This window comes from Lytechinus variegatus, chromosome 19 (assembly GCF_018143015.1).
Source record: "Lytechinus variegatus isolate NC3 chromosome 19, Lvar_3.0, whole genome shotgun sequence".
Classification (NCBI taxonomy): domain Eukaryota; kingdom Metazoa; phylum Echinodermata; class Echinoidea; order Temnopleuroida; family Toxopneustidae; genus Lytechinus; species Lytechinus variegatus.
Window position 1 is genome coordinate 4714001 of NC_054758.1, and position 24831 is coordinate 4738831.

The following is a 24831-nucleotide window of genomic DNA, read 5'->3' on the forward strand; positions in this document are numbered from 1 at the left end:
GCAACGACTTCCACAATTACTCATTAATCAAATCGAATCAAAACCTTTCGAATAAAACATCGCACAGTCAGGTGGATGGAGTGAAGGAATGCCGACTAACATCAATCTAATTACTTTCATAGTCGCTTTCGATGCATAGCTTTCTCGCTTACCGTTGCTCGTAACAATTGATGTGAAAGTCATTACGGGCAATTACATGATTACAAGAGCTCATTAATGCTTATTGCAGGTACGTAAGACAATGCAATGTAAAATGTATACATAATAAATACTAGGTCATAAGATATGGCAAAGGATATGTCTAGTATAAATGTCTCCATCAGAGGTACAAAAGGGTTCCTCTAAAGAGAGGATCATCAAAAGGATGTTAATGAAAAAAAAAGATTCCTTAAAGGGATGATCCGGGCTGAAAGTATTTATAGCTTAATAAATAGAGTGGAATTCACTGAGCAAAATGCCAAAAATTTCATCAAAATTGGATAACAAATAACAGTTATTGAATTTTAAAGTTTATCAATATTTTGTGAAAACAGTTATATGCACATCAACATGAATATTCATTAGGTGGGCTGATGATGTCACATCCCCACTTTCCTTTTTCATGTTATTACATGACATAAGAAATGTTTCATTTTTTCATACATGAGTAAATGATGTGTCTCCATTATACTGAAATAAGTTGCAGCAATAAATAACTAATGCACTTAATCAGTTGTCGATCCAATGGTTTTAATTCTTGGTAGAAAAATTTTGAGTAGACCTAATTCCATATAACAAGTGGGGATATGACATCATCAGCCCACCTAATGAATATTCATAAAGACGTGCCTAGAACTGTTTCACCAGAATAATGCAAATCTTTAAAATTCGATAGCTTTGTTATAATTTGTTATCCAATTTTGATCAAATTTTCAGCATTTCACTTTTTGAATTTTACTCTATTTATTGAAATATAAATATCTTTAGCCTGGACCGTCCCTTTAAAAGTAGGAGATTATGAATAGAAAAACGTTCCTCTTGAAAAGGCCTGCATCTAACCCCCCCCCAAAAAAAAAAACCAGAAGAGACCCTTCAATAAGGAAGTTCACATTGAGAAAAACAATCTTTGATAGTTATCACAAACCAAATAATTGGTAGTTGGAGATATGCAATGATAAGGAATAATGATAAATTACAAGGCAGTAGATACCAGGGGGCCGTAACACAAAGCTTAGCAATCGCTGAGAACCTTTTTACTATGATTGATTGAATTGACTACAATGTAAAATCAATTGTAATAATCAAACATACGATTAATCATTAACCTATGTGTAATATGGAACTGAGGATTCCAAACAAGTTCATTGCTACAATGTCCATTTAGCGATTCTTCAAGATTCCCAACAGGAAACACAATCAAAATACAAGTCAACTTACTGATATATATTAAAATGATTAATAGTTTAAAAGCAATATTTGGTGTAATATGCATAACATAAAACCTCCTTCACATTCCATGATTACTAGATAAAATGCTTCTGCAAACTGCAAGTAATAATTAAAAAAAGGTCCTTAAAAGATATCATACAAAAAGACTATTCAAGTGATAGAACATCATCACAAAAGAGGGAGTATACTTGCAAAACACAGACTATCAAATTTGAATAAATCTAAGACTCAACTTCTGGGAAGTTAAAATTATTCCCCCCCTGTTTCTAAACTCACCAAATCCTTAAAACAGAGATTTGACAAGAATATGAAATCCTGGACAACTGTTGAAAACTCCTCTAACAATAATCCTGGCCTCATCGAGATGTCAGGCTCTTAACATGTATATGCATATATGCGGAGCCGATGAGACAAGATTTTAATGCACTATTTCCTCAACGAACGTCACTGACTGAATGCACATGGAAGGGACTAACAAATTAAAAACCACCTTGTGAGTTTTAATCAACCGTCTGGAAAAATGACAGAGGCAGGAATAAACTGAGAGTGGGAGGGAGAGGAGGGTAGAGAGAAACAAGATATAATTACAAGAAGTAGAAGAGGGAGAAAGAGAAGACAAGGAGAAAAAAGGAGAGGATGTAGGATGATTAGGATGGTGAGAGGGAGGGGGCTGAGGAGGAGATGAAACAAGAGGAAAAAAGAAGAGAAAGGAAAAGAAAAACCAAGAAGAATGCCAAGGAGGTGGAGGAGGAGGAGAAGAGGAAGAGGAGGAGGAAGAAGAAAAAAGAGGGAGAAGTAGAGGAGAAAGAGGAAGAAGAAGAAAAAAGAAGATGAAGAGAAAGAAGAAGAAGAGGAAGAGGAGGAAGAAGAAAATACAAAGAAAAAAAGAAGAAGAAAAAGAAAAAGAAGAAGAGGAAGATGAAGAAGAAGAGGAAGGAATGATGGAAGGGAGAAAATATAAAAGTAAAAGAGAGGAAAAACTCAAGCGAAGAGAATGGGGCCAACAGGAAAATAGTGAGGGGTCTATGAGAGAATGCAAGAGAGGGAGAGAGAGGTAGAGAGGAAGAGAGAAAGGGGGGGGGTATTAGGGGACATCATGGAAAGAGGCCAACAAGTATAGGGTGAGAGACTGAGGCAATACAGGAGTGAGACAAAGTGACTATGCAATACAGCACAGGGACAACTGAAAGAGAGAGAGAAGGGAAAAGAGAGGTGTAAAAATTAACAAGGGAAATCAAAATTTAAAAAAGGGGCAGAAATAACAAGTTTCGAAGTGACTGATGAGTGATTATGGGTACATGCAGATTATTGAAACTTTAAAACATAAGGGAAGTAGGAAGACACAGGAGATGGGGCAAATAGGGGTGGAAAGATCACATTAGAAGATCACACATAAAAAAAAGAGCAGCAAAAATAATACATCAAAGATGAGGGCGATTTAAATTCAGAATTGTCCAAAATAGCCCCCACAGATTACCATAGCGCTCAACACAAAACATAGTTGGAATTAGCGGAAGCAAGAAAGTAGGCACTATAAAAAGAAAGAAAAAAACATGTGTCTATTTTTCTTGGTGGGAATGGGGAGAGAAAAAGGGGAACTGTAGGAGAACGAGGAAGAGAGATTAAACAGATATTCAACAGAAGTTTAGTCAGAAATAAATTACAATGTTGAGACGGTCAGATGCACAGGAATAAAAGAGGATGAAAGAGGAACTTGAAATTGCCTAATTAATCATTAACAATAGCCATGTTTACACCAATGCTCATAAAAGATATTCATGACCAGTTTTCAGATACAAATTTGGCGCACTTTTCACATAGCATTGTAATTAACGGGAACTTGAATTCATGAAAGCTCTATGAAAATCTTTGATTCGATGAAAATAAACTGCTCTTAAAAGAATTAGCAAGGACTTTGGTACTCTAATATTGCCATTATACTAAGTAATGCCCATGTAATCAATTATCCATGTTAAGTTTTATGCTACATAGAAGTAATGTGAATATTACTATTCCAGAGTTTTTAACAGAACATTGCAACATACACAAATCTCAATCTTTGCTTTAGAGCTGACAAAAATATTTTCTATTAATACTATAGATGCATTTATTCATCTGATATATGATAAAATCAGATAAGATTCACATCAATAAATTATTGTACCTATCTATTCATTTGCTATTCAATACATTGAATTACCACCATCAAAGAGATAAAAGATAATGACTTCCTATAGTGCACTTTCTTATCCACGCTCCAGGGCTCTTTCAAAGATGAACTAAGAGAATTACTTGCACATTTTCACAGTAGAAATTTGAAAATATGCTGAAAAAAGTATTGTGGCACAAGCGCAGTATCAAGGGAAAATATAAAAATTCCAAATATTACAAAGAAACTCAGCGATATACAAGTAAAATGAATATGCTACCCAATTGCAGGTCAATTCTTTTCTCTACGGGACAACACATGGTTCCACTGATTTCCGATCCTTTCAGACCATGAAAGAGAGTTTTTGTCACGAGAATGGTGAATCACCAAAAGACGAAAGACACAAAACAAGATTTATATCCAGGGGTCATTTCATGAAGGAATTACGATTATGGAAACGTTGCCAATATTGAAATTACCATGGTAACAAGGCTCAGCATCCAATCACAATCAAGGTTTCCATTGTGAAATGAGTCCATGAATGGGTCAGTAGAATGGCCAGAAGTGGCCTTCCTTGTTTCCTCATGGTTGGTCATTTCTCCTTCTGTCCCAACTCCCCCCCTCCTCTTTCTTTCTTTCTTTCTTTCTTTCTTTCTTTTTTCCTCCTCCTTCTCTTTCTCCTTCTTCTTCGTGAAATGAGGGACTAGTCCTGATGGAATGACATTTCAATCTTTCAAGAGTGATTTTTTCCTTTCTTGGAGTGAAAGTGTGCATTTTTTTACATTTTCACTCTATAAAAAGGGTAAAAATTCATCTTTTATACACTTTCACTCCCAAAAGGAAAAAAATCACTCTTGAAAGATTAAAATCTCATTCCATCAGGACTGGTCCCTCGTGATTTTGAAATTAAATAGCACTGCCAAGGATTGCTCTTCTAAACTTTACATTAATCACATGACAAATAACAACTGAACCATTGGTTAAATATTGCTTAAAGTAAATGAAAATAGAATTAAATCAATCAATCAGTCTAACCTGCTGATCCGTTGCTAAGGCTCTTCTTCTCAGGTGACCCGGGAATGGTTGCTAGGGACATGCGTGACCTGGCTCCATACTTGTCCTCGCTCTGATCTAAGAACGCTTGACCTCTGACCTGGCTCAGCGATTGGCTGTGGCTGATGTAATTGGCCCATCGCCTTCGCTTGCTGAAGGTGGGCGTGTCTTGCGATGAATCTGAAATCGGGTGTGGATGATTCAGGATAGTTAGGGTGATGAAATGGGGTCAGAAAAAATGTCATCCACACAGATTACAAGTACCGTTACAATAAGAAAAAAATGCTATTGTTGATCTCAACTTTCAAATGCTCATAATGTTATTGATTTTTTTTAATTCAATTTTTCCTCATATGCTAAAAAACTGTTTCTTTGATTTTGCGGTTTTATAGAATTCAACTGATTTCAAGGGTTTTGTTCGTTTCTGTTTCCCATATTTGATACATTGCCTTTTATGCAAACTCACTGGTTGTGAATGTATTGCATGACATAGCAACTCTCTGCTTTTGACTGACTGATAGGCCCATATTCCAATGTCGGGTTTAATTCAAACTCTGGTTTTGAGTTGTGGTTTATCTATGGAAAGCCAGTTGTTACATAAATCTTTAACAGTAGAGGTTCAATTTATCAACTCATTTGACTCCCAAAACATTATTAACTGCCTGGGAAGGATAAGTATGACAGTTGTCTGTACCATTAAAGAATTAGTAAAGAGCACAGTAAACATGACAAGCAATCACTGTACCCAAAATTATGAAACGTATGGCTTTCCATAATTTTAGCACAGAGTTAGACCATGGTCTAAATTAAACCCAATTTCAGAATACAGGCCTTAATGTGTAAATCAAACGTGACAAAATTGATGTTGAAAACAGTGCCTGGTGAACATGTTCATCCTTTTATCAAAAAAGATGCATGCAATGAATACTTACAAATATTGAGGATAGATTAAAGGAGAATGAAACCATTGGAACAAGATAGCTTGTGTGAAAACAGAAAAATCAAAGAAACAGATCAACAAAAGTTTGAGAAAAATCGGACAAATAACGAGAAAGTTATGAGCATTTGAATATTGCGATCACTAATGCTATGGAGATAGCAAATTGGCGATGCGACAAAGATGTGTGATGTCACTTGTGAACAACTCTCTCCATTACTTTAGTATATATTTCACTTGAATTGCCTCTTTTATCACATCTATCCATAAATCATGTGTTCTGTCTACATGAGGGCATGTAATACATATTCTTTAAGAATACATCATGGATAAAGAGTGTGTATCATCATAACAAATAGCAAAAAGAGACATTTTGAGGGTATTTTATAGTCCACCAAAGGGAAAGTTGTTCATCAGTGACATCACACATCCTAGTCGCATTGCCAATGGGAGGATCTCCATAGAATTAGTGATTGCAATATTCAAATGCTCATAACTTTCTCATTATTTGTCCGATTTTTCTCAAACTTTCTTTATTCTTATTCTTTGATTTTTCTGTTTGTACACAAGCCTATTTGTTCCAAATGTTTCATTCCCCTTTAAACAATTTTTATTGAGTCAATATCAACACGTTTAAAGTGCACAAACATGCGTAATACAAGTAAGTGTATAGGGTGCTGATAAACTCATCATGCAATGTGCATTATCAAACTTGCAAACAACGGTACAAAACAAACATTCATTAAGTTAACATTCTTTAAAGCTCAAATTTGCTGAAAAGACACATTCCCTTATCCTTTTACTGACCTAATTGCTACAAAGTTTTCCCTTACTTCTACTGTTGCAACTACTGCTACTGCCATTACAAATACTTTGAAGAAATATCACAAGAAAGGTGCACAAAAAGTTTTTGAAAATAGAAAATAATGTAATTGAAAATAGCCCGATAAATTGAATCTATTAGGATCAACAAATGAAATTTAGGACAAAATGGAAGAAAAACATTTCCCGACAGAAACACAATTTTGCCCTGCTGCATTAATGAGATTACTATACAATGCTTGTACTACAATGACTAATTATACTTCTACTACTACTTCTACTACTGCTACTTCTACTACTACTACTACTACTACTACTACTTCTACTACTACTACTACTACTACTACTACTACTACTACTACTACTACTACTACTACTACTACTACTACTACTACTACTACTGCTATTCCGACTTCTGCTGCTGCTACTGCTGCTGCTGCTGCTGCTGCTGCTGCTGCTACTACTACTACTACTACTACTACTACTACTACTACTACTACTACTACTACTACTACTACTACTACTACTACTACTACTACTACTACTACTACTACTACTACTACTACTACTACTACTACTACTACTACAACTACTACTAGTACTACTACTACTACTACTACTACTACTACTACTACTACTACTACTACTACTACTACTACTACTACTACTACTACTACTACTACTACTACTACTACTACTACTACTACTATTACTACTACTACTACTTCTATTACTACTTCTGCTACTAACACAAATAATTTCACCATTTCCCATCAATTTCTAGCATAAAATTTTCATTGAAAATTGGCACACAATGCTACACCGCATAACAAACATAAATGTGCAGACATTTAAACAGATGAAAAATCACAGGCTTAAGTTTACAGGACGGTACAGATAGAAGAACAGCATGCTCACATTTTTTGGAATACGCACCAAGAGTCTGACCAGAATGGTTTCGTATAACTTCTGCCAACTCAAAATTGTTGGCCAAGATTGCAACCTATGGTAAGAAAAGCATGGGCATCGCAGGAAAGAATAAAAGACAATGTACGTTAGAGATATCAATACATATGACACATATATCTTTTTCAAAGTCATTTCTTATCATTTGTCAAAAAAAATCAATGAAATAATAGTGATGATGATGTAATGATGATGGTGGTGGTGATGATGACGATTACAATGACGGTGGTGATGATGACGATTACAATGACGGTGGTGATGATGACGATTACAATGACGGTGGTGATGACACAGATGACGATCATAATGATGATGATGATGATGATGGTATTTCATATGATATACAACACATTACAGAATAGAGTATTTCTAGCTAAAAATTATATTTTCCTATTCAATCAAAAAGTATTCAAAAGTTTTAATACAAAGATTAAAAGATACATCATAATTGACTCTAGATGGCCACACTGGACTAATAATACAAATGTAATTTGTGTATAAATCATAAGTTATCTGTATACTCTCTATATGAATGTGCTTAAAATGAAGTAGAAATACAGTACTAGTACTGTTGGTACATCTTGACTGTGATTTCCAAATCTTACCAAGAGATGGAGCTATTCAATATTACAGTAAAGTAGCAATTCAAACCCTTTACTTCATAACTACATGTAAGCCTTGTAGTCCCTGCATCAAGCCAATAGGAAACTAAAATTCAGTGATCAAGATCTGGGGGTGTTTCACAAATAGTTAAGTACGACTTAGAGTCATGCTTAAATGCCGACGCGCACACATGGTTTGTAACATGCAATCTTATTGATCAATAATAGAGTAATGTGCTTCCTCTTAGCATGATCTGACCAATGCGGAGATGCCATCTATACTGCACAAATCTGATATTTCAGTGAGACTTAACCCGTTGCCCACTGGCACCAGATGATCCCTGTACTAAGCCTATGGGAATCACGGTATTCAGTAGTCCATGGGTTATGTCACACTTTGTGAAACAACCCCTTGAAGTCAAATACCTGGAATGGCGTCTGGTTAGCCTTGTTCTTCGCCGCCCTGTCCGCCCCTCGGTCCATCAGCATGTGTGCGCATTCTTCCTGGCTGTAGAGGGCGCTAACATGGAGGGGAGTGTTACCTGCTTCGTTGGCCAATGAGATGTTAGCGCCGTATAAGAGGAGGAGCTTCAGGGATCGGACACGCCCATAGCGACATGCCTGTTGTGGAAAAAGCCATACAGATCAGTTATTAATGTTCCAGTGTACTCTAACACACTCAAACTGCATATAATAGAAAGTCAAACAAGCATACAGTCTGAGGGGTTTTAAAACTTGTAACTGAAAATTGAAAGTTTGATGAAAGCTCAGAAAAAGCTGTATTTTAGAATCATGATGGTGGCAGTAACCTCACATTGTCTGAAAGCAGTTTGAAACAGCTGTTTGCTAAGCCTAATTTGCTAACCTTGACAGCCAATCACAGCTCATCGTTGAGCATCCAAGGTCTTATTTGTTTCATTCTAGCATTCTGTTCAGTCATGCAATTTCATTCTGATGAGTATGCTTTAGTATGTTTGTTTTTAGTGCTATATTCTGAAAACACTCTCTTAATTCCTGTCTACTCACATAATGTAAGAGCCCCCATCATTAGCTATCAACAGGCAAGATGTCTAAACTAATCTTTGAGCAGTAACTCTGTGGAGTGGGTTTCAGAAACTGTCTTATGTATAAGCCCTGCCCAAATCTTCACTTATCAGATAGTACCTTTTCCCTTCATTTATGATACTTAAAGCCTTTTTCTACTAAAATCTTAAGAGATCACATAAGTTATTAAAAAAGCCTTCTTCTACTAACATAATGTATGATGCCCATACTTTGCTACCGATGGGTAAGACCTCTGAGCAGTCTTTGGGTAGCAACTCCGTATCATGGTTTCTGAATCTGCCTAATCTATATGCCCTGCCTCCTTTCACATATCAAACATTACCTGATCTTTTCATTGTGAAACTTAATGCCTTTTGCTACTGAAACCATTTACTATTGATGTTATGCCTTCTTCAAGCCACATAATGTACATGACCCCATCCTTTGCTTTCGGCAGGTGAGACATTTGCATAGTCTTTGAGCAATTATTCACTAACATTTCCTTTAATGTGGTGCCTTTTTCTATTGAAATCTGAACAGATCTCATTAGCTATTCATGTAATGTCTTCTCCTACTCACATAATGTATAAGGCCCCATCCTTGGCTATCGACAGGTGAAACCTCTGCGCAGTCTTTAAGGAGTAACTCCGTAATGTTCGTTTCTGAGTCCGTCACAATGCTGTAGTAAAGTGGTGAGAGCCCTCTATCATCCTTTGAGTTCGGGGATGCTCCGAGATCGAGGAGAATCTATAGGAGAAAAAGAATGACGGGTTGAATATCAAATCAGATATAGATGGGGGGGGGGTTAGAGCCAGGGATTTCACAAAGAGTGGGTACACATATCTAAGAAACTTGCTAAGGAATAGGCCCCGCATTTTGAACAAAAATAAACTGACACCATTTAAAAAAAAATCTCCTTTAAAATGTAGCAACAATGTACTTCATTCTCATACAAGCCCTATATCAGATAAATAAATTATTACTTCGAAGGGGAGGGGGGGATTTTTTGGATAAAAGGGAGAAGTATGTCTGCTCGTGAACAAGGGATTATTTGAGATGCAACAATAATTTTAAAGCATTACAAACTGAGAATCATTTTAAAGCATTAATTTAGGGGTTCTTAGGTAAGAAGTAGAGAAGAACTTAACCACCCTAAAAAATGCCTTTAGAGGAGATCCTGTTATATCAGTGTGTTATTGTTAAAGATTTGAAGGTGATTGCCACCATTATCAATCATCTAAAAAGGAAGTAAGCTAAATGAATTGTGAGATCAAAAGAAAAAAACAAAGCAAACAAAGCAAAGTAGTACAAGGTGGAAATTATGGGGAAAGAGACACACAAGAAAAATGCCAAATTAGAAGAGAAGAGATTAATATGCCTAGGATTAATACAGGAGTAAAACAAAATGAATGAAAAAATGAAATTCATATAAAAAAAGTGAATAGGAATGAGGTAAAGAAAAAAATAAAAGAATAGATAAACAGTGATAGCAATAAAGTGAAACAGGGAAAAATAGATAGAGGAAGAGAGATAGATTGGGCTCTACAAAAAATAATAACATGCTGCAATTACATGCAGTCACATTTCTGTGATCAGATTTCAGCCCAGGCCGTGGGAAATTCGATGCGGAAAAAGGAAGTACGGAATTCCAATCAAAACTGTCAAACTTGAGTGGACACTCAAACCAATTAAGTACCTCACACTAAAGAATGTTTATAAACATTTCAACTTCTAGTAATTTCCTGAAAATCAAAGGAAACATGCATTTTAACATTTACAAACTATGTCAAGGGACTGAATTTTACTTTTTAAGGCACTTGAAAGACACCCTATAATTCAAATTAAAAGATATTAAAATAATAATAGTATACGGCTCCTTAATAATGTTTATTGTCATCATTTTATACTAATGGTTCAGACATATGATGCATGCAATTTGAATATTTTTTTAATATATTTCGATTTCAGTAAAATAACTACAAATGAATGACTTAAATGAAAATTCACATTTTACAAAACTAATAGCTTGCTTTAAATTTTGCAACAGGCCTTTTTTCATCTCAATTCATTTTGAATGATTAAAAGGGACATGGCACGGTGCCAAATTTCATCAAACATAAACTTTGCAATTTCATCCCACACATACTAAGCATGTTGCCATGGAAATACCTATCTTTAGAACCATAAATCTTTGGCACCTGTCAGGGGAATAAAATACTGAGGAGTTGATGGCTTTCAGCAAAAAAAGTAATCACAATTATCTTCTGACTTTACACTGCTGTTCTATTGGGTATTTTTAATGTGTTTTTTTCCTTAAAGGATACACACAAAGAAAATTCACGAAAGTGATGATTATAGACAAATTATATATGAATGGAAAGGTCTTGTCTTTTTATACACAAATATGTCACTAAAAAGTCTTACAGATGTTGTGGAAATGCAAGAAATGAAATTAATAGAGACCCTTCTCAGCCCCCCAGCCGCCCCCAGGCAGACATTCACGCGATCGAAAACAGTCGAGAATAATGACGTCACATGATCGACTACACACTATCTCTCTGTGCATAATACACTGATACACCTTCCTGGTCTCTATTTTTCTTCGAATTTACCGTTTTCTTCATGTGTTGTGATATCCGATTTCGACATCTTCAGACTATAAGAGAACCAGAACTGTGTTACTTTATCCATTTTTATTGAATTATGAACTGGAAAGACCGATTTTGTCCACTCGACAGTCTTCGTTGTGTTGCTCTGATTCCAAGCTGTACGGTCCCATTCACTTGCTGCCGATGCAGGTTACGCTGCACTGTTTGATCCAGTCAAAAGTCAAGCCAAGGTAAGCATGTTTGGAAACTGTAGTCTGTACTTGTTCTGACGATGCATTCAGGTCAGATGACAGATACAGATCTGATATAATTTTAGAATCATGCATTTTGGCATGACTACTATTAAAATTAAAAAGTCTTTCTTCTTCTTCCAGGCTGGTACAGTCCGCCACTGGCGTATTATCGTACCTTTATTTTAGAAATAATGACTGTTTTTGCACGATTCCAGCAGATTTTTCTTCACAAAGACTTCAGTCAGATTTCTAAATAAACTGGTCAGGACTCAGGCAATAAAATTATTTAGGAGCATGAGCACTGGCATGGACCATGGCTGAAAATATGCTGTTTCAGAGGAATGTTTGGCATTAATCGTATTTTTTGTCACCAGTCCATTCACTGCCGTTTATTTCGTCAATGGCGGTGATCCACTTCCATTGACTTTGTACACAACGAGTGCACAAACACCAAATTTCACGATAAGGCCGAATGTTTTCACGATAAGGCCAAATGTTTAAGTTTTTATTATACACAGGTCTAGTACCCAATGCGTTTATGCATGCTCAGGAGAGCCCTGTATCGTATACATCCAGATACACAGAATTATATCACCATAATGCCGATGTCATGAAGCAAGACAAATTTTCAGCAGTGGTTACCCTGATCATGCTGATTCCTGGCCAAAACTAGAGTCTGGTGTTTCTGTCTGATTAGAGTGCTTCTACATATGAATGCGTAGTGCCTTCAACATAAAACAATGAAGATAAATGCACTCTTTGTAATGACACAGAGTACCGTACCTCAAGTGATTCACTACCGCTAAGCGGTAAGTAGAGTGGGGCCTACACAAACATCACTTGAGCGTTGAGGTAGAGCACCAGTGTTCTGAGTGGAATTTTTCAGGTGTCTAAACCTACTATTATTTGTTGTTGACCGGGAATTACATGCCACCGCACGTCGTCAATCATCAAGATAATGAAATTCATACTTTGATTTGATTATTTAAATTATTTCTTTATTTTTTCTCTCTTCTACACACAGATCTGCACACTTGCTGACTCTGGTGACTTCTGGTCTCTGCTCGCTACTTCAATCTGGGAGATTCCATCATGTCCTCTTACTGATTTGGATATAGCCATTTTTTTCTTCACTCTTTCCAGGAGCTACGGTGCAAGTTTTGGACTGATAATGATGCAACAGAAAATTTATCTTTATCGATCTTGGAAACGATTTTGAGCACAGTTTTGGAGAGAACTAAAAAAATTGACTTGGACAGGAATACAGCTTGTCGAAAATAAGAACACACAACTTAAAACGAAAAAAACAATTTTAATGTTATTAGGGCATTTTGCAAGAAATTTTCTAATCAATCACACGTCCCAAATCAAGGGGAAGTCCTTTGATTAAAGACAAACATGTACATGTAGTTGAACTGCTATTGCAACTCGACCTTATTACGCTTGAATTTGAATTTAAAACTTACGCTTGATTTGCAATGGAACATAAGTTTCTTGCAGTGCCCCATATTTGTGTTTTGTTATCAGATATCTAACGTGCTGATTTTTCTCGAAAGGTATAATATATTTGTCCTTTTAAACGGTATTTGAATATGGGTACGCCTTTTATTTGTTTTCCACAATATTTATTGCATGTACATGTATGAACAGAAGTGAAATATTTATTGTGAAGCACTGAATGTTGTGTGCTGTTGTGTGATGGTTCATCATTTTTTTTGTTCTAAGACTGTAAGACTGGTGGGTGTGAGGAAGTGGCCTGGATGAAAGAAAAGTGAACATGTGCCCAATTACAGATTTGCATATTTTAAGACAATTTTGTTTCTGGATAAATATTGCTATGCATTCCCTACATTAAGAGTAAAGGAGAAGTCCACACAATCAAAAATTCATTTGAATTTAAAGAAAAATAAGATATTGCAGGAAATTTCATAAAAACTTTGATTCAAATTTATATAATTACTACTCTAACATTGAGAAATTTTGCCTAATTTATAAAACGATGATATGCTCATCTGTGTCGATGTGCAAATTACACTAACCGTTATGTCACACGCACTAAGTTCTTTTGTATTTTGTTGTTTGATATATTTACATGACATGTAGATTTGATATTTAATTTTCTATTTATTTTCTGAAAAATTTTCAGAGGGATTTTAATTCCTCCAAATAACATTTAGAGTTACAGTTCCGTAAATGTAACCTATTGTGTTCGGATGAAGAAATTCCTATACTCAAATCTGCAAAGAATTAAAAAACAAAATGCCACAAAAAAATTAGAAACGAATGTGATGTGACAACACTAATTTGCATATCATTGTTTTGTGACTGTTTTGAGTAAAAACAGCAAGGGAAATTACTCTATTCAAATAATTTTTAGTTGATGTGGACTTGACTTTTAACTCATCCTGTACCCCTCCCATCCCAAATAAGAGTAGAATCTAATCAAGAACTTGAAAATCAAAAGCAGCAATTAAATAAGATTTGATAAATACAGGTCTGAATGGGATTTCACAAGAAAAAAAAGCTGGGTAGGGACGAGAAGGAATAAAAAAAAATACCCAAGTCAATCCGAGTTTTGAACCAGGGTCCTCGCACACGACAAAACGATGGCCAACACGTTTGGCCACAGACCATTCCCTACATTACAGTGGGCTTTTAAGATATATGAAACAAAGTCCGCTCGCCGCTGTGGGCTAATCATGTTTCGGCAATTCAACTGCAATTTCAATCATTTCGCGATGGATATTGCCATGTTATTTTGTGGTTCCTGACTTTGTTACGTAATGAAATTTCATAATTTTTTTTCAGTCGTGACGAAGAATGTCTATGCTTTATATTGATTATAATATCAATTTGTCGCAAGTGTGATTTCTAAGTGAAAATATGCTTTGTTATTCAAATATATTTCTTGAAAAAAAAAATCATTTTTTCTAAGCTAAATATCGGTTACCAAAATACGTTAAATGTGCACTTTATTTCACTGTTCAGTAAATTCAAACTTTTATCTATATAACAAGACCAATCTTGTGAGGAATAAACAATTCTAAGAGCAAAAAACGCTGATTGGAAAGATCGTCTTCAATGGGCTGCTGTCAGCTCAGCTGCTCACGCTCATTGTGTGACGTCACTCAGCTGGAGCTCGCAAGAGGACCGATGGAAGGCAGAAATATGGCATGAAAATAAATCATTTTTGAGAGCTGATTTCTGCAAACTCTAATGACTATTTTGAAAAGTGAAGTTATATATCTGATTAGTAATACTTCCCCTTTACAATGATGACCACAAAAAGGCATTATAAAATACTTTGGATTCTTCGGGTGTCTCCTTTAATGAAAAAGTTGTATATATTTCATACTGACCTTTAACATAAAATGAGCAATGGTTTATTGCTAAGTGCAATTTATGCATTAAAATTTCATGTTATTTAACTGTTTGATTAATTACAATTTTGCCCAGTCATCATAAAGTCTGAAATTACAAGAATTTATTCAAGCAAATAATTTTCAGGTCTCAGTCGATTAGCCTAGGCACACCCCAGCCTCATATCTCTTATAATAGTTTGAATAAAATACATTGAAAATAGAAAGGGGCGGGGGGGGGGGGGTATTATTTGCTACTTAAATCATGTCAGTCTAAAAATCTATGTAACAGGTTAATAATATTAATGATTTAGAATTTGTATAGCGTATGTATCCACCTTGTAAGGTGCTCAAGTTGCTCGAAATATTACCCCGCCTAAGCTAGTCAAACGATTCCGTGCTCACAGCTTTTTGAGGAATTACTTCCTCGCAGTACCCATTTACCTCACTTGGGTTGAGTTCAGCACAATGTGGGTAAATTTCTTGCTGAAGGAAAACACACCATGACTAGGATTCGAACCCACGTTCCAAAAATTGAGATCAGAGTCTTTGCCACTAGACCACAATGCCCCCACAAAAATAAGTTTAGAAAATACAAGATCAATTGCATCTGTTGGTGTTACAGCGATTACAAATTTTACAACTTACGTCAAGTGATTTAATGTTGCCCTTCTGGACGGCACGGTGAACTGCGGTGAAACCATGACGATTCCTGAAATCTAGATGAGCGCCACCATTGACGAGAGCCTTAAGCACGTCCTCGGAGCGGTCCATAGCAACAGCGATCGTCAGGGGAGTTTCTATGGGTTAGGGCGGAAGCAAATACAAGCAACTGACTAATTTTTGCACATATAAATTCACGAATAACAATTGAGGTATTAAGAGCGTTTCCTCCAGGATGTGATCCCATATTTCAGCCAAAAATGTGCATTTTCACCCCTTTCCATGTAAAATATTACAAATAGGAGAGATAAACTTTTCTTCGAAGTTGTCAGAAAAATTGTGCACAAATTTCCATTTATGGTGAAGAAATTGTACCTTAACTCTTCAGAGGTATACGTTCCCCCTCTTCTATTAAAAAAATTAGTTGTGAGAATCACGAGAGAGATTTACAGAGGGAACTGGGATCAAGGGGAAGTGGAGATTATGCAGGTCATGAATCCGACTTTTGCTAGTAAATCAGAAATTATTTTAAAAGAGGAAACACTTCCTAATATTTCTTCAAATACATTGAAAGTCTGGATCAGAGACTAACCCCAAAGGTCAACTACACCTCAAAATACAAAGCCCCTTCATACCTCCAAAAACAGCCCTGGGATATATTTGGGTGACTACAAATCTATTTTTAGGAAGATAAACATGGCATTACTCCTCCCCTGCACTGACAATGCACATTTCATACTCCCAAGATATATTTTCAAGGTGAGATATATTGACTTTGGGATATCTTGACCTAAACAGATCACAAAAGAATGAATACCCCCCATGATAAAAGGGCACATATCATAATCCCAGGCTATATTTTGAAGGTAATATACATGTATATATATTATATAAATAGTGTACAATCTATTGTACAATATACTGGATTATATGTACGACAAATATAAAATTATCCCGAGTGCAGGTTTATTTCACCGAGGCCGAAGGCCGAGGTGAAATAGGCTTGCACGAGGGATAAGTTTATATTTGGAGTTCATATAGTCCAGTAATATTGTATGATAGAACGTTCACTATTTATTATAGTAAATAGATCCCTTAATCTAAGCCCCCCATCATGGATTTTGCCATCCAAAAATCGAAAGTTATATTGTACATATGTACAATATAACTTTTTGAAGGGAGGTCACGTGGTACAAATCCAGCAAATCACAGCGCGTATTTTACTACCACTATTTACTATATATATATATGCTTTGTGGAGTATTGACCGACAGAGTGTGAAATATAAACATGGTATTGCTCAAGATTACCATATCGTGTAGCATACATGTACATATCATTCTCCTATTACACATGTGTGATATATAAACATGGTTTTATGAATAAATATAAAAACATATTGTTCCCCTCTACGGAAAGTACACATAGCTTACAACATTTCTCTTATCAATCATAGAAATAATAATGGTGGAATATTGATAGAGGCCTATGTGAAAAATTAACAATGTTATTACTATCACTCTTTTTTCAAGGAAAATCAAACCAATCAACTTTAATCTTATTTAAGAAGTGAAATAATAGTCTACATGATTATTAACCTACTTTGCATACATGAAAAATGAAAATGGTCATGACTCACTAACAATACAGAAAGCATGCATATCTCTCTCTTGGGCTATATTTCAGACAAAAAAAATATTGGCTTTGTGGAATGTTGACCCTTCACATATCATATGTAATAAAACTCCCAGATGAATAACTTTCACACATTGTTAGTGACCAATGCAGAGACATGCGGTCAAGGACAGTGATTCTGGCATGAAAATGAATTCTATGAGATTTATCTTCCATGGACAGCCATAGCAATGGTTAGTAAATGTAGATTGAATTCCTAGCCAATGTTTAAAATGACACAAGAGGTCAAGCTCTCATAAGTCTTTTCTTCAATGAAAAGATTCAATTATAACCATTCACACAAAGTTCTGTGAGTTTAGATTTGCAGGGTGAATTTTTTTTTACATTCTGCACTAGTTTGTTATAATTATGCTTTTTTTATATCATAGTTTGCATCATTTTCATTATATCTAATTTCACAATGTTTTAGGTTAAATTCTATATTTCAATTAGCTTAAGTAGATACAAAGAATAAACAATAAGTAGACAGAATTACACGATTGATGATCTGAGAGAATTTTATATTTAATATGAAGAAAACAACTGAACAATTATAAGCTCAGATCTTTTAAGAGGTAATGTAATAAAGAGAAACAAGTTCATGAATTCTTCCATTGCAGAACTGTTATCTTATGGGGGTTTATATAAGATTACAAATTCTGAAAATGGTAAAATTGAAAATTTAGCATGAAAGAGAAATGATAAGAAAGGAGTTTGAGGATAGTATATAGAGGGGAAAATAACTAGATATCTCAATCAGAGAGTCCTGGCTAGCTGATGACCTAGAAGTGTTCAAGACAATATCTCAATGAGACATGATGCCTGATAGAGGATAGGCACTGACTATCAAATATCAATATCACTGATATGGAATAATGAGTGATGTCTACAATTGCTAGGAGTGTAGGTAGGGGAGGTAAATTGCCAATTCGTCCACTGCCAACTCATCCATTTACCACATGGTCTACCTTCATTTAGTCTAATGTCATTCCATCCATCAGGTCCAATAACCATTCGGTCCAATCATAACTTTGTCTAATCACCATTTTGTCTATTACCATTTTGTAATAGACTGAAGTTTTGACCGAACCTACCTACTTTTCCTCACTCACAAAAACATTACCCAAATATCAAACTCCCATTATCATCTCCATCCCCCAACCCACCGTCTCCCATCGCAAATCAGGGAGCGGTTGTTTTTCCATCGTCTACATGGAATTGTTGCGGGGGTATTGTTTTCAATAACAAGGGTACAATGTTGCAGTAGCCTGACCTTTCCCTAATGGGAGTCGTAGCATGAACCCTGCATGGTTGTTAAAGATCTGGGAATGGAGAGGAATTCTAGGAGGGCTCTGGTATGTGACTGAGGTGAAATAATGACGACGATGAAGGATGGGGAGAGTGTAAGAGGGTCTGAGTAGTTCTATGCTAATCTATGTCACATACTACATGACCATGATCTTTGGACCTCCTTCCAAGGACTTCTATTGACAATGGGCTTTCAGCTAGGGAGTGTTTCATACAGCAAAGATTGGGTGACTTTCACTGAATAACTTGCTCATAGCCAATGAGATAAGAGAGTTTTCAGTAGCTTATAACAATCATCAGTGAAGTCAATGGCTTTTTATCATTTGGCTACCATCGGTTTACTTCCAATTCGTCTAATGCCATTTTGTCCAACTGCCAACTAGTCTACTATCATTTGGTCTACCATTAGTTCGTCCACTCACCACATGGTCTACTTTCATTTAGTCTCATGCCATTCCGTCTAATAACCAGTTGGTCCAATACCCATTTTGTCCATATACCATTTGGTCTAATCAAACTAAAGTGTTAAATGTGCAAAATAAATTAAAAGAAAATGGGTATTAGATCAACTGATTATTAGATGAAATGGTAACACACGAAATGGTAATAGACGAAATGGTGATTTGACGAAGTGATGATTGGACCAAGTGGTTATTGGACCAAATGGTTGTTTTAAACAATGTTGATAAATGGAATGGCATTAGACTAAATGAAGGTAGACCATGTGGTGAGTGGACGAGTTGGCAGACCAACTGGTTATTAGACGAAATGGTAATAGATGAAATGGTGATTAGATTGGACCAAATGGTTGTTAGATGAAATGCTGATGGATGGAATGGCATTACACTAAATGAAGGTAGACCATGTGGTAATTGGACGAGTTGGCAGCAGACAAATGGCCAGTTTACCATACCATCTGGGGAGTGATTCATGATAGGTCTTGTCAGTGACGTTCACCAACTAACCTGCTCACAGCCAATGAAGATGCAAGGATTTTCAATAGCTTGTAACGGTTGTCGTTGAAACTCACTGACAAATCTCTCCATGAAATGCTCCTCCCAAAGAGAAGGTAAGAGGTTCTGAGTTGTGATCATGATCCTTCAACAAACTTGAAAGGATTCTTTAAAAGCAGAACTACCATTGACCATTGACTACCATTAGGGGAGTGTTAAATGATAGGATTTGTCAGATGCTTCATCTTTCTCAGCAATTTTTCTCAGTTAAAATAGTAAAAGTCAGATACCTATGCTTCGTAGCCAATCAAAAATCAAGGAAACTTCTCAGATCTGACACCTTGATGAAATGTTCTCCTGTTCAACATCCTTTACTCTGATTGTTGCAATAGAGCCTAAGAAGGCTGAAATGCGCAACATTTGTACCATCCCATAGGCACAGGTACCACCTAATATTATGTACCACTGCATGGCCACTTACATTACGATAAGTTCGCTACACACTCAGATATATAAACCACAACTTTATACCATGGTTTGAGTAATGTTGGAGTTCACAATGTCCGTCTTTGAGTTCTACCATTTGAATCATTCCTTTTCAGAATTCAATTTTTTGCCTCTTACCTCCAGTAGCCTCTTCATGGAAGTTTGGGTCCAGGCCCTTGTCAGCCAGCTTGTTGATCTTGTCCACTTGCCGGTTCCTAACGTAGTCCAGGAACTGCTTCAGGGTGGACTTGGTGTGGAACTTCTTCAGTTGGGCCACATCCAGGTTGAGCTGTCTGTAGACCCTCTTCTTGTAACGGAACTGAAATAAGATACAAAAGAGTACTTCCACATAATATTCATCCTTTTGAATATATCTGGCACCAGTGGCATAATGAGCCAAAAATTTGATGGGGCCAGACATGGGGCATGGGGAAAAATTTCTAAAATCTTGCAAACAAGTATTAAAGGAAATTTCTAAAAAAACTTTTTAAATATGTTATCTTTGTGATAGATTTTGACATAATATCCAGAAGTTAATATCACTTATTTTCTTTCCTTTTCTTTCTTTCCTTGTTTTCTTGGTCATGACATATATTTTGGAGGTCCATGGCCCCCTCCCCAGACCCCATCTGGCCAGCAGTGACATATGCTGAATGCTGAAACAGTGCTAGTGAGATTTGGAATAGATTCTAATTCCAACTCTTATTGTTACAATGTACATGCCAGATTTATCACATGGCTATGCAGTATTATGTCACTATTTGTCGATGCTGCATAGACAACTGTGTTAACCTATACCAACTAAAGGATTAAGTGAACAAACTTTTTCTCTCTTTTCCTTTAGAACAATAAACCATTCTATGACATTTCGTTCCATTAAAACTGTTATCACTCCTATATAATACCTCAAGGTAGGCTTTCCTTTGGTCTATCGGGTAGTCGCTGATCAAACGCTCCTCATCAAGAAATTTACCAGCCTTGTTATTCTGCGGAAGCATGTAGAAACCATGGTTACGGCTGTCTGGTAGCTCCTAGTTTGGTGAATAAAAATGAGAGAAAGAGAGAGAAAGAAAGTGTGTGAGAGAGGAAGATTCATGAAAGTTTTATTAATCACCAGCAGTTTTATCTGACACTACAATTTTTTATTACCAGAGCATATTTTATTTAAGCGAGAAAGAACTTTGAAATAGTACAATATGGAGGGATGACTACTGTTATATCAATAGCTGACAAAAAATACATTGGTGAGAAGTGGAAATCACAATTCTTATCTTTAGTGAAACAGACTACATTCATGAGTGAAGAGGTTCATATAGGAGGAAATTTGATTTTCTTTTTTTTTCAAAGAAACATGCACAACGTCAACAAATCTGTCTATTATACTGTTCTAAATGACGATGGGCTTTTAGGAAAAATGACAAATGCAACAAAATTGAATAAAGGTGGATCAAACATCCAAGGGGATGTGGGTGGGGTTGGCAAGGGTCTACACCCCCCCCCCCATGGTAAGGAGAGTCAAACAATGTTACTGATAACAATGTTACGTTCATGGTTCAACTTAATAACTAATATAATATCTAGAAAATACCCCCCCCCCTCCTTTGGGGGTCCTATGACCAAACTTGACTCACCACATCCGGACACTGAAGGATGTGCTGTTTCATGTTCCAAATACGCTCATCCTTCCTGAAGCATACTGATTTCTGTTTGATGAAAGAAAAAAAAAAGAAAAGGGAGAATAAAGACACCAAAATATAAGTTTTAATTACATCTCAAAATAATGAACACTCAAGCACATTTTGATACTGCAAAAAGTATTTCGAGGTTCGAAATGTCTGTTAACAGAGTTTTGCCATCCATTCCTTGATTTATTGAACTGTGGTTCATTTAATCAAACAATATTAACCGAGATGAAAGCTCAGTGATAAATGCCAAATTCAAGACGCTTTGCATAATACTGATTTCTGTTTGAAGAAAGGAAAAAAAAAGAAAAGGGAGAATAAAGACACCAAAATAAAAGTTTTAATTACATCTCAAAATAATGAACACTCAAGCACATTTTGATACTGCAAAAAGTATTTCGAGGTTCAAAATGTTGTCTGTTAACAGTTTTGCCATCCATTCCTTGATTTATTTAACTGTGGTTCATTTAAACAAAGATGTGTTATTGAGTGAATATTAACCGAGATGAAAGCTCAGTGATTTATGCCAAATTCAAGAAGCTTTGCATAATAAAGCTTACTTCTGAATTACATTTATACACAGAGCCCCCCCCCCCCCCGATGAATGTACTTTAAACAGAGATGAAAGCTCAATGTTTAATGCAAAATCAAGAAAGCTTTGTAAGCTTACTTCTAAATTACATTTATACACATAGGCCAACATGAATACTTGGGAAATCATTGAAAGGCTCTAATTGGAGCTTAACTTTACTAAACAGTAAACACAACTGAACAGAGGATTACAAAACAAGAACGTCAAAAAGTTTCAACAAAACAAAACTATAGTGGTTGCACTCTAGTGGGAAATCAATTTCACTCCTTGCACCCCCATCTGAAAACTTTTTGCCCACTGAGTCTAATAAGCGGAGGTCATGCTGGTGTCATGAAAGGTCACACCACAGGGGTCATGAGTCAGAATAGACCGGTCCCTAGGGGCGTAAATACCAGACACCAGGCATTTAATTGGGGGTAATTTTACTCCCAAAATAGGTCTCTAGAATATCAGGTGTAAATCATTTCATCTCTTTTGGTGATTTATAGTTTTAGAGACCTGCGACTAAATATTGATAGGATGTTATGACATGTAGAATATTTTTGACAACTTTTGACAAGTTTGACAGGCAAGACTGGCAAAATAGCAGATGTGTGCCCCTTTAAGAAGATTGCTACAACAGCCTGGTCATGAGTAACAAATATCCTTTGAAAGAGGCCCACATTTCAACAATTATTAAAAACTTTGCTAATTATTTTGACATGAAAATTTGAAGTACGTCTAATGAATTAAGAATTTTCTACTTCTTCGATGCAGAAGACATTTTCTTTATTTCAAATTTCATTCTTGGCATTCTTCCCCGGGTAAATGCTGCTTCAAAGTTTTGAAGATGAAAGCATTTTTTTCCTTCGCTGCGTAACAAGAGATTGGCCAAAAATGGCACAAGAGTAGAATTCCTCCACAAGGGGAAAGTGCTAAGCACGTCAGGTATTGAAGATGAATGAACCTGAGATTTTATTTTGAGACTTCTTTTATGAACAAACATAGGTATTTTACATTGAACTTACAATAAAAAAAAAACACCAGACATCACATTGTAATGTGTGTAGGCCTGCATGTACAAGATCTGCATCAAGGCAAGAGGTGGGGAGGGGTGGATCCAGGATTTTGAAAGAGGGGGCACAATTAGCAAATCACAATTTCCTTTAGATGTAGATGTATGAATGCTCAATGAGCTTTTCTCAAATTACAGAAGGGGGACGCACCCCTTGCACCCCGACCACTAGGAGGATCCGTCATGGGGGGGGCAGGGTGTGCTGCTTTTACATGACCCTAGCTGACCCCAAAGAGGGGACTTCCCCTGTCTGATTGACCTGAGAGGGTTACCACTAGTCTGTGCACACAGACCCTGACTGCTTTTCAAACAACATGTTGGTCTTGAACAGGGAAAAAATTACATGGGGGGGGGGAATTTAGCCCCCAAAATGCTCGAAAGAGCTCTGGAAAGTAGAAAAAGGAGTCCTGGAAATTTTAAAGCTTATCCAATGTTGCAGATTTAGACAGTATTAGTCATGCAAAGTAGCCCTGAATTTATTTTTTTTGCCAGGTCTAGAAACAAGTCTAGCACAGGCACAAAAAGCATATAATGGCGAAAATAGTCAATATGACTGGTTGCCAAAGAAAACAAGACCCCACCCCCATCCTGAATAGGACATACAAGATAATTGGCTAAATGGCAATGATTAGACCAAATGGCTATCGGGCAAAGCAGAATTAGACCAAGTGGCATACTGAATAGGCAACATCAGCTTTCAATTGTAATATCATATTTCAATACAGTGTAATCAAATGCCATGAACGAGCAAAGATGGAGTAAAAAAAACTCTCTGAGAAAAATACAATCATGCCATCTTTTCTCCGTGACCATGCAGAGTAGTGTAGTTCAGCTGCTCTGTCAGCTATTTGAAATGAACGAGAAGTCAATGTTGCAAACAGCAGTGTGCCACACAGTGTCAAAAACCTCTAGCAAACTGACTAACCATTGATGAATAGAAACCCTGACATTCACTCTCATGCATAAATAGAAATATAGGCTTACACAGGGTAACAGCACAGAGATGTCTAAATATGAATATAAAAACAACCCAAATACATGATGATTCATATCAAGTAAATTTGGCAAAGAAATTGACTAGCATCGTTTTAAGATTCATATACAGTACAGGCCTTCTCATTTCTTGATATTGCCCAAGGATCCGACAGTTTATTTCCAATTCGTCTAATGCCAAGTCGTCCAATTGCCAACTTGTCTACTATCATTTCGTCCACTCG

The 24831-nt window shown here is 36.2% G+C and overlaps 1 protein-coding gene across 4 annotated transcripts in view; it reads right to left on the reverse strand.

Moving 5' to 3' along the window:
• Positions 1-24831, reverse strand: part of LOC121405677 (SH3 and multiple ankyrin repeat domains protein 3-like) — an 86820-nt gene that overhangs the window by 28279 nt on the left and 33710 nt on the right. For 3 of the 4 annotated variants that reach the window (XM_041596573.1, XM_041596576.1, XM_041596575.1), the window contains exons 3-10: positions 21918-21989; positions 21192-21317; positions 20425-20605; positions 15851-16002; positions 9581-9748; positions 8384-8578; positions 7308-7392; positions 4613-4810 (exon numbers count right to left, since the gene is read on the reverse strand). In XM_041596573.1, coding sequence (XP_041452507.1) covers positions 4613-4810; positions 7308-7392; positions 8384-8578; positions 9581-9748; positions 15851-16002; positions 20425-20605; positions 21192-21317; positions 21918-21989 — 1177 coding nt within the window. The remainder of the gene's footprint in view (positions 1-4612; positions 4811-7307; positions 7393-8383; positions 8579-9580; positions 9749-15850; positions 16003-20424; positions 20606-21191; positions 21318-21917; positions 21990-24831) is intronic. The other variant, XM_041596574.1, reaches the window with a different exon arrangement.